We start from the raw sequence: 12,164 nt of genomic DNA, 5'->3' as shown, positions 1-12,164 counted from the left end.
TTATATAGGCTAGGTTTTGTGTAAAACAGTATGTATTCACTTAGTTATTGTTTTTTATTGTTCATTTGTTGTATATTTTCTCATATTTTGTTAATTGCGAATTTTAATTATATATCAAATTAAAAAATTTCGAATATATAGGAATTTGACTCTATAAATTAGAATAAAAAATTAATATAATGACATAAGTTACTCTCTTAAAAGCTAAAGTAAAGAATAATCTGATTTATAATATACAAATTTTATAAAGTTTGCTGTTTCTGGAATAAGAAAACGTGTCTAGGCAAGGGCGTTCCACAAACATATTTTATTATAATAAAAAAAGTGCTGCCGATTTAGTTTCTTTGTTTAAAAAAAAGTTAAGATAGTTACATAGGGGCAACAGTCCTAGTAACTAAATTTTCAATACAAAAGCCGATTTTGTTATTGAAAAAGAAATGATTAGGATACTTTTATTGGTTATTTCTTTAAGAAAAATTTGTATTTTCTCTTTCCAATGTACAGTTTGATTATGTATAAAGGTTTAAAAAGATAAGCGTACAACTAATATTTAGTCGTCTGTAGGTCAAGTCAAACTTATTTAAGATAACATTATTTATTAATACATTAACAAATAATCAAGTATTAATTTTTTTTGTAATAAGAAATTTGCGTTTTTCATCAAAAGTTTGCGAGATATATATAGCAAACACCCCCTTGTTTTTCTTAAACACTGTTTATTTTCTCACGGACCCGCCTGCGGTTCATATCTTATCAGCTGGTAAGTTGCCGTTTTTTAAATATCGCACTATTTTTGCATTGAAACCAATTCACTATTATTTCTTAATAAGTTCTAGGGTTTATGAAAAGTACTATCCTATAAATTTTTCTTTAGAACTCTAAAAGTTAAATAATTTTAGCATTAGGACATCAAGTAGCGCTCTCGGAGTTAAAAACGCTTTATTTCATTGCATATTAATTTTAGCGGTAACTTTCAATATACCACAATGCTAAGTCTATAAAACATGAAATTCCGTGCGCTTGGTGATGTTACTAAGGTAAAGTACTCTTTTAATTTCTTATAGGTCCTTTATATTTAACTCAAAAATTATCTGAAAGCTATAATAAAAAGAGAGCAACTGTTAACACTGACCCAGTTATGCACCTGCAACAACACTTTCTAAAAAATTCTGAAAAGGTGAAGACTGAAAGAGACTGTCCCAGGGATCGATATGTACCTATATCACATGGTATAAAGCCAGGCCCTGCTGCAGATGGTCAGCCAGCTGATGGAATAGCTAATTCATTTCTTTCATTTCATTCCAATTTATGGGGTGGTGAATCCCATCATAAACCTTCAACTTCAACCTTTTCTGATCAACGTCCATTTCCTTTTTCTTTACCACCATCTCAACAACCAATTTATTTTCAGCCATCAAATCTAACGCCGATAATACCTTATAATCATAGCCCAGTTTTCCAACAAAATGTACAGAATCAAAGAAATAGTCAGTTTTATCACCAACAATTACCATCATCCTGCTACAATTACTACGAAAAAAATATGAAATATGCAGAGCAACCTCACATGAATAAGCGAATCCCATTACTACCAAGCTCTACTTACCTAGGGGACTGTCAACAACAAGGTCTCGAGAGCTATCCAACTTGGACAAGTAACTTAAATATCTTTCCTCATACATTAAAGCTCTCCGAAAATATGCAAGGTTCTTATCTTTATAAAGGAACCACTCAACGAACTAGGCAAGAACAAGAGTGTACGGTAAATATTAGAGAAAATGACATTCATTCTCAGTTTTTTAAAGAGAAAAAATATGACCCATTAAACAATTTTGTTGGAGCTAACTTGCTAATCTATTCTGATGTTAGGTGTACAGAGCCGAGCTTTAAGCAAGTGAGTTCCGACCTCCATACTAAAGGAATAAATCTAGCAAACTACAATAATGTTTTAAACGCTAATATAATACAAGAAGAAGAGAAAAGAAAAGTTAAAGGCAATGAATTCAATAAGGAACTTTATGATTACTATATGGAATGGAATGACCATAAATGTTGCGAAACTAGTTACACTATATTTCCTTCAAGCAATGAAAAAATTACAAAAAGAAAGTACATCGCGGGTAATATTATATTTCTAATAAATTTAAATCATTTATAAAACAAAATTAAAGCAGGAACTAACAAATACCTTCGAAAAACAGACAGACGGAGCAAGAACAGAGGTCTAGCTAAACGAAGAAGTTATGAAGTGTCTTTTAAAGCAGAAATAATACACGCTGTAGATGTCGCTCGCGAAAATTCTATTAAATCTGCTGTCGAGCACGTGGCCGAAAAATATAAACTACCACTAATTAATGTTGCTAAGTGGTGTCAGAATAGAAAGCAAATACTATCAACTGCAAGTAATAACATTCATAACAAAAAAATTAGACATTCGCCCTCGAGCGAATGTGATCCAAGTTTTAAATATAATACAACAGAACTTGTAACTGAACGTACTAAAAACACAGGGAGCACACCTTACCATCAGGACCCCATTATTTTAACTAAGAAAACTTTTTCGTCTACCCCCTCAAATGATATAATATTCTTTGATTTAAAACCGGGTAAGACAAAACAGCTTCCGGAATGTTACCATAATGTACATGCAAATTTTGATTTAGTCGGAAACGCATCTCTAAAAAAGTCTACCAATTCTACCAATGATAACGGTATCACCAAGGCGTTAAATGAATTTAAAGACGGAGCTTTTCAGTCATATTTTTTTTAATTTTTATAGGGAAAATAGTGGTCCAACGCCTCTCCTAATGTATAAAATGCTGTTTACTGTTTACGTCAGGATTTTTAAAGGGCGCCCCACGGTATTATGATAACTAAATGTTCGAATTATACTTGTGAAAATAAAAGTGTGAATATGCTATAACTAACGAATATTTAGCTTAGCCCTCCAATTTGAGCGTTTATTTTAGGCCCCCTACTGTTTTTTCTTATACGCTTACACCGTAAAAGAACCTAACATATAAAAATTAAAAAAACCAAAGGCTTAAAAAGAAGCGTCCAAATAGCCACTACTGCAAAGGCCTACGTAGGATTTTTACCAAACATTTCCTTAACTGAAGCAACAGGTGATTGATTTTTAAATTATTTCAGCTAATTTATAATATGTAGGAAAGTAACAGGGGTGTATTTCCAAGTTGATTGTAATTAATACATCAACGTATTAAAAAAGATTAAACACGAGTTGTTGCTGAAAATGAAATCTTAGTCCACTTAATTAGTAAACAGGGGTTCCATAAAACCGAGCTTTAACAATGTCACAACTTCTTATTTTAGTCTGTGAACTCGTTATGTATGACGACTTTAAAAGTATACATGTTTACAAAATAATTTAAACCATGCCGTACAAATCATAAGGGGAATATAAATTTTATATAATTAAAGTGTATAAGAAAATGCAAAACTTTAATTAAGGCATGCAATAGCACACTTGTTACAAGCAAACTCCCAACTAGAGATAATTATTTATAGTTTTATACCAGTTCCTGATCAGAAGTAATTTCAATTTTAAATACTTTTTCATGTTTATTGTGAATCCAAGTAAACTAACTTGGCTAGATTTTAAGCTAATATTATTTATGCTTAACGCAAACTTACTATCATTAAGATTCTTTTAGTCTTCGTAATAACTCAAGCCACATATAGTGCTATTTTATGTAAAGTTTTTCATATTAACTTTAATTTGTAATTTAGTTAAGTTTCTAAGCCGTGAAAGCTATTCATTATGCTAGAGTATCGTGTAGATATAAGATAGGAAAGCTGTGACAGTCCTATTAATTACCGTCAGCCTCTTTCTGAAAAAAAAATCCTTATAAAATATGATACTAGGACTTAAGCTGTCATGACACTGCATTTCACTAATAAGATCTTAATTAGTGCCAGAAGATTATTATACTTAATTATTTTATTACAGCCCGTACGGTGCCTGCAAACCTGAAAATGCAAAAAAAAAAAAAAATTGATTCCTTTGTATTTTTTAATTGTTACTTCACGCTCTTTTTACTAAAATATCTTTACCTCTTCTATCGCTTATAACTTGTAAAAGATTATAGAAACACAATTTATACTTAGAATTTTACTATGCTAATTGCACAGTAAAGTATTTGATGCTTGGCTCCAGAGCAACTGTGCAGTTGTTCAGCACAACTTAAGTTAATAGTTTATGCTAATAGCACTGGTCTTACAGGAGGGAGGGGTTCAATACTTTGATATGTACCTTCTCCGTTAAGTTGCGCGTTTACTTTTACCGTGGTGGAATATCTGGATCAGGATTTTTTATTTCAATTTAGATCAACTTAAACTGTATTCATCCACTAATGTAAATCCTTTGTAGAACTTTTTCAGAGAGATCATGCAGGTTTTTTTTTCTTCAGCTACATCTTTAATTTTTGTCTACTTTTAACTTTAGGCATTCGTCAAAATCAGCTTTAGGGCTATATTACTAGATCATAGAGCCTTATAAAAGATATGTAAGCTCTCGGTCTAAAAATTTTTAGCTGGGTAACTTTAAAAAACTTATTAATAAACTTAGCTTGCTGTAACATCGTATTTGTTAACTCATAGGTATACTGTGGATAAGTAAACGTTCGAAACGGCCTTGTAATTAATATTCAGATTAAGTCTGAGTTTAGTGGTTTATTCACACTAAACGTAGATCGGGTTTATACTAACTTAGCTTCTTTATACACTGCCTTTAAAAATATAATTTTTTTACTTTATAATACAATCTTTAAAACTATATTTTGGTGAATTGGAGAAGGTAATAAGAGAACCATAACTTAAAAAAGGCCAATGTAGGAATAAGTTTTAAATTTAAAAAAATAATATTTGTAAACTTTCTATGGTAGAATTCCTACTTAAGTTTTTCATCTACGGACAGAAATCTTATATATTGAACTAACAGGGAATGGCGAATTCTATCAATACAGGTTAGTTTAATAACACTTTACAGAGTGGGCGGATTTTTTTAATATTGTTCTAATTTATATATATTTTAAAACAACAATCTTTTTGTCAAATTAAATAAGGAGATATTGATAAATATCGTAAATAGCAAAACTAAGTACTAAATACGCTTAACTTAAAATGAAGATTATTATAAAAGCTTCGTTTGTCAGATTAACTTTTTTTTGGTCAAGTTATCAACGCAGTTGTAATGTGTGCTTATGTTAAGTGAGCTTTATTTAAAGATAAAATGCGCAGTGAACATATTGAAAATAAGATTGTTTGCTAAGTAACTTGACTAATTACTTTTAAATTATTTTAAAAGAGTGTGCCCGCGAGCAAGTGAGTGTATGCTGACCGGAAACAATGCGCTCACCCAAAAAGCAGAGTTTTCCGGTTGTACGTGCTAAGGTAATTTAGAGGTAAATTTCTATCCCTCATTCTAATTATTTACCATTACAAAGCTTAAACCAAAAAGTTTAGGTGGTGTAATAACCTTACAAAAAAAAAGTTAAAAGATTATTAAAAAGTTGACTTGGCGAATATGCAGCATGTATGAATTATATGCAAACAAAGTATATTAAAATAAAAAAATCCTGACTTTTACTCATTTAAACAAGTTACCAATACTCTAGCTTTTAAACAGGTTATAATATATAGTCTATATAGAGGCAAATTTTTGATTGGCTCTCTTATATTCTAACTCTGACATGCTACAGTCAAACCTCTCTTTCTGTGAGGCCTCAATTTTGCTTAATCTAATTTTTGCGGTGTAACATTGGATGGTTGAGTAATCAGGTTAATTAGGTGGTCACCGGAGCATTAGACGCAGCGGAGTTGATGTCGATGTCTCCTGTATTCTTTGTATAAACTTGTATCATTAAATTCTTGAACAAATAGAAAAATAAAAAGAGCCAAATTCTCTTTGACTGTATGCTAAAAAAACTGTCTTTCAATATTTAATTCGCGAGGAAGGATAAAGCTTGGGACAAACCCTGGCGCACCTAAAATAGTTTTCGTTATAAGGTATTGTATAACCTAAATTGCCGAATAATGGAAGGGCGAACAATATGGCCACGCCATAGATGCATATGTCACCTTTGGTCTAATAGCGGTGTAATAAAGTTAAAACTTGTTGGTTTGAAGATCAGACTCCTCTGTCAAATAAGTGGGTATAGTAGTTTGATCTCTAGTTCAGCCTTTTTCGTGACATGTTCAATATGGTTGCGCCAAGAGAGTCCGTTCTCTATGATGATGCCAAAATAGTTTATGTTAGTTCACTATTCAAACTTTCCATTCCATCAAGACCGACCCTCGAGGTCTTTCCTCTGAGCTACCCATTGCCAGCCCTGAAACAGCGCAGCGCTCGACACGCCATAGACCCGCAACACAAAAAAGTAGTAAAGCAGTCGATCTTTCATGCAGTAATGACGTTATAAATTCTATGCACCGCAACCCGCTCAAAGACCACAACCTATTGTTCTGAAACAAAAGGCGAAATAATCGCAAAACTCGCAGCTGCTCCCGAAACATTATTTCTAAAGAAAGCAAATGGTTGCTAAATCCAGCCATTCGCAACTTAAAACTCTTACACCGGGATATCCACCTCGAGCACTGCAAAAAGTCCGAATTACTCCTATTGCAGAGTGAAATTTTGAATATCGCGTTATAAGTGGATAATACTTGAAAGCGTGCGATTAGTTGGTACTCTGCAAATACAAAACGTAGCGTCTTGAATGACGTAATGGAGGGTATAGCTATCCTGAGTACTGCGACCTAATTGCTCTCATAAACCTAAAGGGCATAAAGGTCGTAGGGTTCCGCCTTCACTCGGTTGACATGAGGCCGACCGATGTGCACTTTATAAACTTCTCGACAGGTCGTTTTCTTGCAAGTAATCTAGGTATGCTGCTTTAGTTTTGCTCTTTGTTCTCTGGCTTTATACTGTAAACACACTGCTGGGGAGAGGTAAGTTGTAAATACAAACGATATTTATCTAAGGCACGCGGACCAACTGAATTTTCGCGTGCTGGCACAGTGACATCTAACCCACGTGGCAAAAAAGGAATTTTGGACGTCCCTAACATAGCCGTTTCCAAAAACATATGCCAGTCGGGGTCGATCGCCGAGTTTTGTCGGATAACCTGCCCTTCTTACTGGAACTGGGCGAAGGCACAGGCTCCTGCGAAGCATTGGACTCATTTAAGGACGGGAAGCATCGCTATCCACAGGTTTATCTTCCCCTTCAACTTCCTTCCTATTAAGAAAAGCTATTGATAGCTTTTTGGGCACTCGCGTATCCTGTCGCGGTAACTAGCAGTGAATAACCTTTTCACCTGGCCGCCCACCGGATTATTAAAACGTCTGACTACTGCCACACGAATTCCTAGGCAACAAATTGATGTTAAACCGTCTTTAAAAACACATTACAACAGAGCTAGCCGCTTTTCAATATATTCATTAGGGAGCGAAATTGCAGAACTTATTGTAGTGACTGACGAAGGACGGTGATCTTTTTAACACTTTATCAAACGAATTAAAAACAGATGCCACACACAAACTCTTTCACTTATTAATAAAGTGATAGTGACTGATAGCGACGAAAAAGACAACCCTTTTTGCCGGCCATCCAACTACTTGGTGCGTTCTTCGATTACGTTTACATTCCAAGAGGAAGGAGAGACGTCACAAGGCTCATAACCGTTGGTGAGGGGATTATCAAACTAAGGACAGGTAACATATACTCAGTACTTTTTCCAGGAAAAGCATGCGGCCCTAACGACATAATTGACAAGATACTAAAAAAAAGTTGCCACCGGGGTCGATTAACCACCGTTCCTGTTTTGCCACGTCTGAAATGTCGCATGGCTCCTTTTTAACAATCCACGCAGTCAACTCACCGCACATATAACGAATAAATACCTAAAACCATACTTGGGTAACTATCTCGTAGGTCAAGTGCGTTGATGCTTCTACTCAAAGTTGTGGGTCTGATTCCCACCGACGAGATTTTCTTTTTCGGTCTATAATGGTCGCGCGTATTTGACCCGCCCTTATAAATTCTAATACAATGGCCCTGCGCAATTGATTGCGTTTCTACGAAGTGTGCGTGCGCACAATAATGGCTCACGCACCTGTTGCTTGTGAACGTACCAAAAACTATTAACGATTACGATTGGATCCCTGCAGTTACAACTAAAAAAGCTCCGCGCCAAATAACAAGCTCATTAACATATTTTAGAAGTGGCCTACAATGACCTTGAAGTTCTTCCTCTGTAGGCACTTGCTGCTTCTTTTGAACGGGTTAGTAGACATGTAAACTATTACTGGACTCAAGGACCTCCATACGAAACATGGATAGGCGCACACTCCTAATGCTTCATATACCTCCACACAAATATGTATATATGTAAATAGGATGATAAGATGACTTGCGGAAACTGAATACGAACTAGCTACTTAGTCTAAGTGATTAAAAAAGTGGACTCGACTTTATTGAGGAGTTGCACAATCCATTAAAAATAAAAATAAAACTTGTTACTAATTGATTTTAATGCATTCATTTTTACTAATCCTGTCTCATTTATTTTCCACTTTTAGTAGATACTGTTTTAAACTGCTGAACTCAAAAAAAAATTTAGTTTTTTAAAAAGTAAATCTTCGGAAACTTTAGAAGATTTAATTGAAATGCGACATTATTCGCAATATCTTTGAACAGCAGTACTACTTATATGTATATAATTGTGCTATAAAGCGATAATGAACCACCATGAGACGCATATGGTTTGTTGATCTATTTTCCTTAATAAACTCTAAGTTATATATAACATGTTAGACAAGTTTAGCTTGCTTCGCGCTGCGAAAGGGCAAAACATCGCAAAAACTGTTTGCAGTTAAAAGGTTAGGTTTTATGTAATACCACAAAAAAAAAGAGGAAATTGAAGAAAACTAAGATAGTACATTTTACTAGTACGCCTCTATTTTATCTTTCTCTCCTGCTTAGAAATCAGATTTAAAAGCCGTTTGTTTAATGGGATAGATACTTGTAGAAGCAATTAGTTCGCGTTATTTAAGGCTATACTCCTTTGTCCACCTGGAATTTTATATAAAGAAACAGATTTACTGGGTGCTGCTTAGTCAATTAAAATATCTAGTTAATCTTCCTAGCGCGTAGTAATATTATTAAGAATTTGCATGGCATCGCATTAAGTTAGTTTATGTACATGTGTGTAAGCAACTACACTCGCCCCGAGATGTTCTTAGTGCGGAGGTTTAAAGCAACTGGTAAACCGTTTTCCCTCTCTCTTATTTAACGTTTTTAGTTATAGGCGCCACAATTTAACTTAGGCTACGCCCAGAGGGAGGTATCCAATACAAAAATTAATTTTTAAGTGTCATTTATAAGGTAATTGCTCGACTGGGGAAAGGTCTACACTGTTTAATAAAAATCATTTTAATTCAAGCTTTTCTTAAATCTCGTCTCTAATTTTAAGTTAAAAATTTTAAAATTTGCAATATTATTGTTATAAGGTAGGTGTAAAAATTTAATTGTGAAATATATTATTTAAACATGACCAAGGTAACAATTGACAATTTTTTTTTGTATATTGTTGCGTAATATATGTAGCACCATAAGAGAGTAAAAAAAGATCTAAAATGTTCCATACTTTTTTTAATTTTCAATTTGAATCCTAAATAATATACTTGAGGGCATGAGCGGAAGCCAAACATGAGGTGGGGTCTGTGTTTAAATAACATGCATTTGATTCCACAGCCTTGGGTGTTTCCTTAAGCTAGTAACATATTTGACATGGTGAAGCGTGCCAGTTTTTTTCCGGGCGCAGGTTATCTTGTAACTAACTTGAAAAACTGTAATACAATTTTAAATAATCTACAGTTTAGGTTGCTTAGCGAAGGTAATAATAAATTTTAGATAACCTTGGTTTCGCATATTTATTTAATTACTTAAGGTTTTAAAAAAAGTTTATATAGAAAACGCTTTACTTCTAAGGGAGAGAAGCGCAATCACAAATTACACAATTATTCTAAGCGACTGTATTCTAAGGTGGAATTTTTATAATTTTCACTTTTAAAGTGTTTTTTAGTTTACTTGTAAAATTATCTTTTGCGTTAAAGGTTATTAGTTAACTAGTTTTAATTTTGTCTAGGCCTTTAATGAACAACTTAACTTTTGTGGGCGAGATTTAAAACATCTTTTTACATCTTAGTCCAATCAAAATTAAAGGAGAAGTTAAGTTTAGTTTTAATAAAAATTTCAAAGTTTATTTTTTTTTGGTTGCAAATGTTAAAAACTCCACTTGATTCGAGCAGCCGCTTGTTTTATTACTTAACTTTCTTATACCTAATATTGTCGTTTTAATAATTTTCTACTAGTTTTTTTTCTTTTACTAAGTTAAAATTCTTCGAAATTTTTTGACTTTCATTATTTTAAAATATTTGTCTAACTCTGGATAGAGCATTCGGTATTTGCAATCATATAAGTTTTATATTTTATTTATATTTATTATTTTCTTTTCGCCCTTGAAATAAACTACAAATGTATATTTTGCTAATTTATGAAAGTTAAAACTGTATCCCTTAACACCAGAGGATTTCATAGAGTTTTGCAAGTAAAATATTATTGAAACTACTGTGGAATACTGTGATTGATGTGTATTTATTTTTTTAAAATTATACTATAAAAAAGCTTTTGACCTTCAAAAAAATTGTCTCTTTTTAATAAATAACTATTAATAGAAGTTTTTTTGTGACTTATTAACATTATTACCTTTTTATAATAATTTTTATTATCTTATTATATAGTATAATTATTTAGATTTTTAATTTTTTGTAGACAAAAGCGCTATACTTTATATTGTTCATACGCTTTGTAGTTTTAATAACATTTTTTCAGTCCTTTATCACTTTTTTCTGCTTCGAGTCGCATTCCAAAGCTGGCTAGACTACACTAATTTATTGTAAATCTTAGTGTTTACTTTCAATAATCAAGCAATAAATACATAAAAATTATATAATTATACATTTAAAAAATATTTTGTAATAGAAATTTTTAGAAATAATAAACTTCTGTTAGGCTATTTAAAAATTAATAAGTGAATAATAGGACCACACTAATTTCCTTTATTATTAAACTACCATAAAAAAGATTAAATCCAGCAAAACTATAATAATTTAGAGTTCCGCAACTCAAGGTATATATTTATTTAAAGTTCCTTAAGTGTCGTAAACTTGATAAATATAATACTTTTTCCTTTTGCTTTAGTAGAAAAAACGAGTATATTGCCGGACAATCCCAATTTTCAATAGTATTAAGTTAAATTCCTGCCAAAGTATGGAGATACCGCGCCAAGAATGATTACTTATTTTAAAAAATAAAAAATAATAATATTGATAAATTGCAAGCAAAAGTAAACAGCGCATACTAATCTTGAACGTTTATTAAATATGAAAATGTGATCAACTAAATTGCAATTTCCAACAGAATACAAATTAAAATCAGTTTTATTTTTCGCTTAATATATTTTTTAAATATAAAACCTTTTTTTTATTATAACGAACTGAGGAAAATTGTATCAAATTCTTAAAAACATAATTATATAGTTTTTTTAACTTATAAAATCCAACGATCAACAATCCAGAGAAAAAGTTATAAAATCGCAAGTGTACAGTCAAGTTTAAAATTTTATTGTCGTACTTTGTAATAAATAATTTAACTTTGACAATTCAACTTTGAAATTTTTAAGAAGAAAAATTTATATAAGTGAAGTTATAAAAAAAATCTTTGCAGAAGGCGTGACTTAAGGCGGCCATTACAAAGCTTTGTACCATAAAAAAAGCAAGTTTCGTTCACACCCACTTCTTTTTCACACGTCAGGCCGTAAGAAGTAGTAGAAGGCAAACCTCTGCGAAAAAATCTTGTCATTGCACTAAAAAAAAAATAGTTGACAGGAATTACAAATAGAAGAAATTATATTTTATATTTAAAGTTTAATTAAAATAATTAAAAATTAGGGACTTCTATGTAAGGCATTATTTGTGTAAATTATACAGCCAGTTCCACTCAAAAAAAATAAAAACCACAAAGTGGCTAATAAATTATTACTAAAGAATTTTAAAATTTAAATAGTGAACTTAAAAAATTT

The 12,164-nt window shown here is 32.1% G+C and overlaps 1 protein-coding gene and 1 long non-coding RNA gene across 6 annotated transcripts; both read left to right on the top strand.

Moving 5' to 3' along the window:
• Window positions 1-732: 732 nt before the first annotated feature.
• Window positions 733-2,858, top strand: LOC135122451 (uncharacterized). Of its 5 annotated transcripts, none has more exons than XM_064046632.1 (5): window positions 733-760; window positions 900-1,037; window positions 1,099-1,655; window positions 1,707-2,120; window positions 2,175-2,858. In XM_064046632.1, the coding sequence occupies exons 2-5, from the start codon at window positions 1,027-1,029 to the stop codon at window positions 2,768-2,770; spliced, it is 1,578 nt and encodes a 525-aa protein (XP_063902702.1). In that variant the 5' UTR covers window positions 733-760; window positions 900-1,026; the 3' UTR covers window positions 2,771-2,858. The 5 variants fall into 5 exon arrangements, 4 of the variants coding, with proteins under 4 accessions (XP_063902702.1, XP_063902701.1, XP_063902700.1 ...); XM_064046631.1 differs by having other exon boundaries at window positions 1,099-2,120; window positions 2,175-2,711; window positions 2,780-2,858; XM_064046630.1 differs by having other exon boundaries at window positions 1,099-2,120; window positions 2,202-2,858.
• A 6,976-nt stretch (window positions 2,859-9,834) lies between these two features.
• Window positions 9,835-10,237, top strand: LOC135122449 (uncharacterized). Its single transcript, XR_010279387.1, has 3 exons — window positions 9,835-9,917; window positions 9,972-10,066; window positions 10,170-10,237. It is a non-coding gene; the product is annotated as an uncharacterized LOC135122449 (long non-coding RNA).
• Window positions 10,238-12,164: the final 1,927 nt, after the last annotated feature.

The sequence above is a fragment of the Zophobas morio genome, unplaced genomic scaffold (assembly GCF_036711695.1).
Source record: "Zophobas morio isolate AGI-343-1 ecotype UQ-CSIRO unplaced genomic scaffold, CSIRO_AGI_Zmor_V1 ptg001275l, whole genome shotgun sequence".
Classification (NCBI taxonomy): domain Eukaryota; kingdom Metazoa; phylum Arthropoda; class Insecta; order Coleoptera; family Tenebrionidae; genus Zophobas; species Zophobas morio.
The sequence above is the reverse complement of the archived record's forward strand: the minus strand, read 5'-3'. Positions and strand labels throughout refer to the sequence as shown.

Excerpts from the sequence above, each read along its gene's own strand:
- LOC135122451 (XM_064046629.1), top strand. Across the intron at positions 2,121-2,174 it reads AAAAAGAAAGTACATCGCGG|GAACTAACAAATACCTTCGA; the intron begins GTAATATTATAT and ends AAATTAAAGCAG.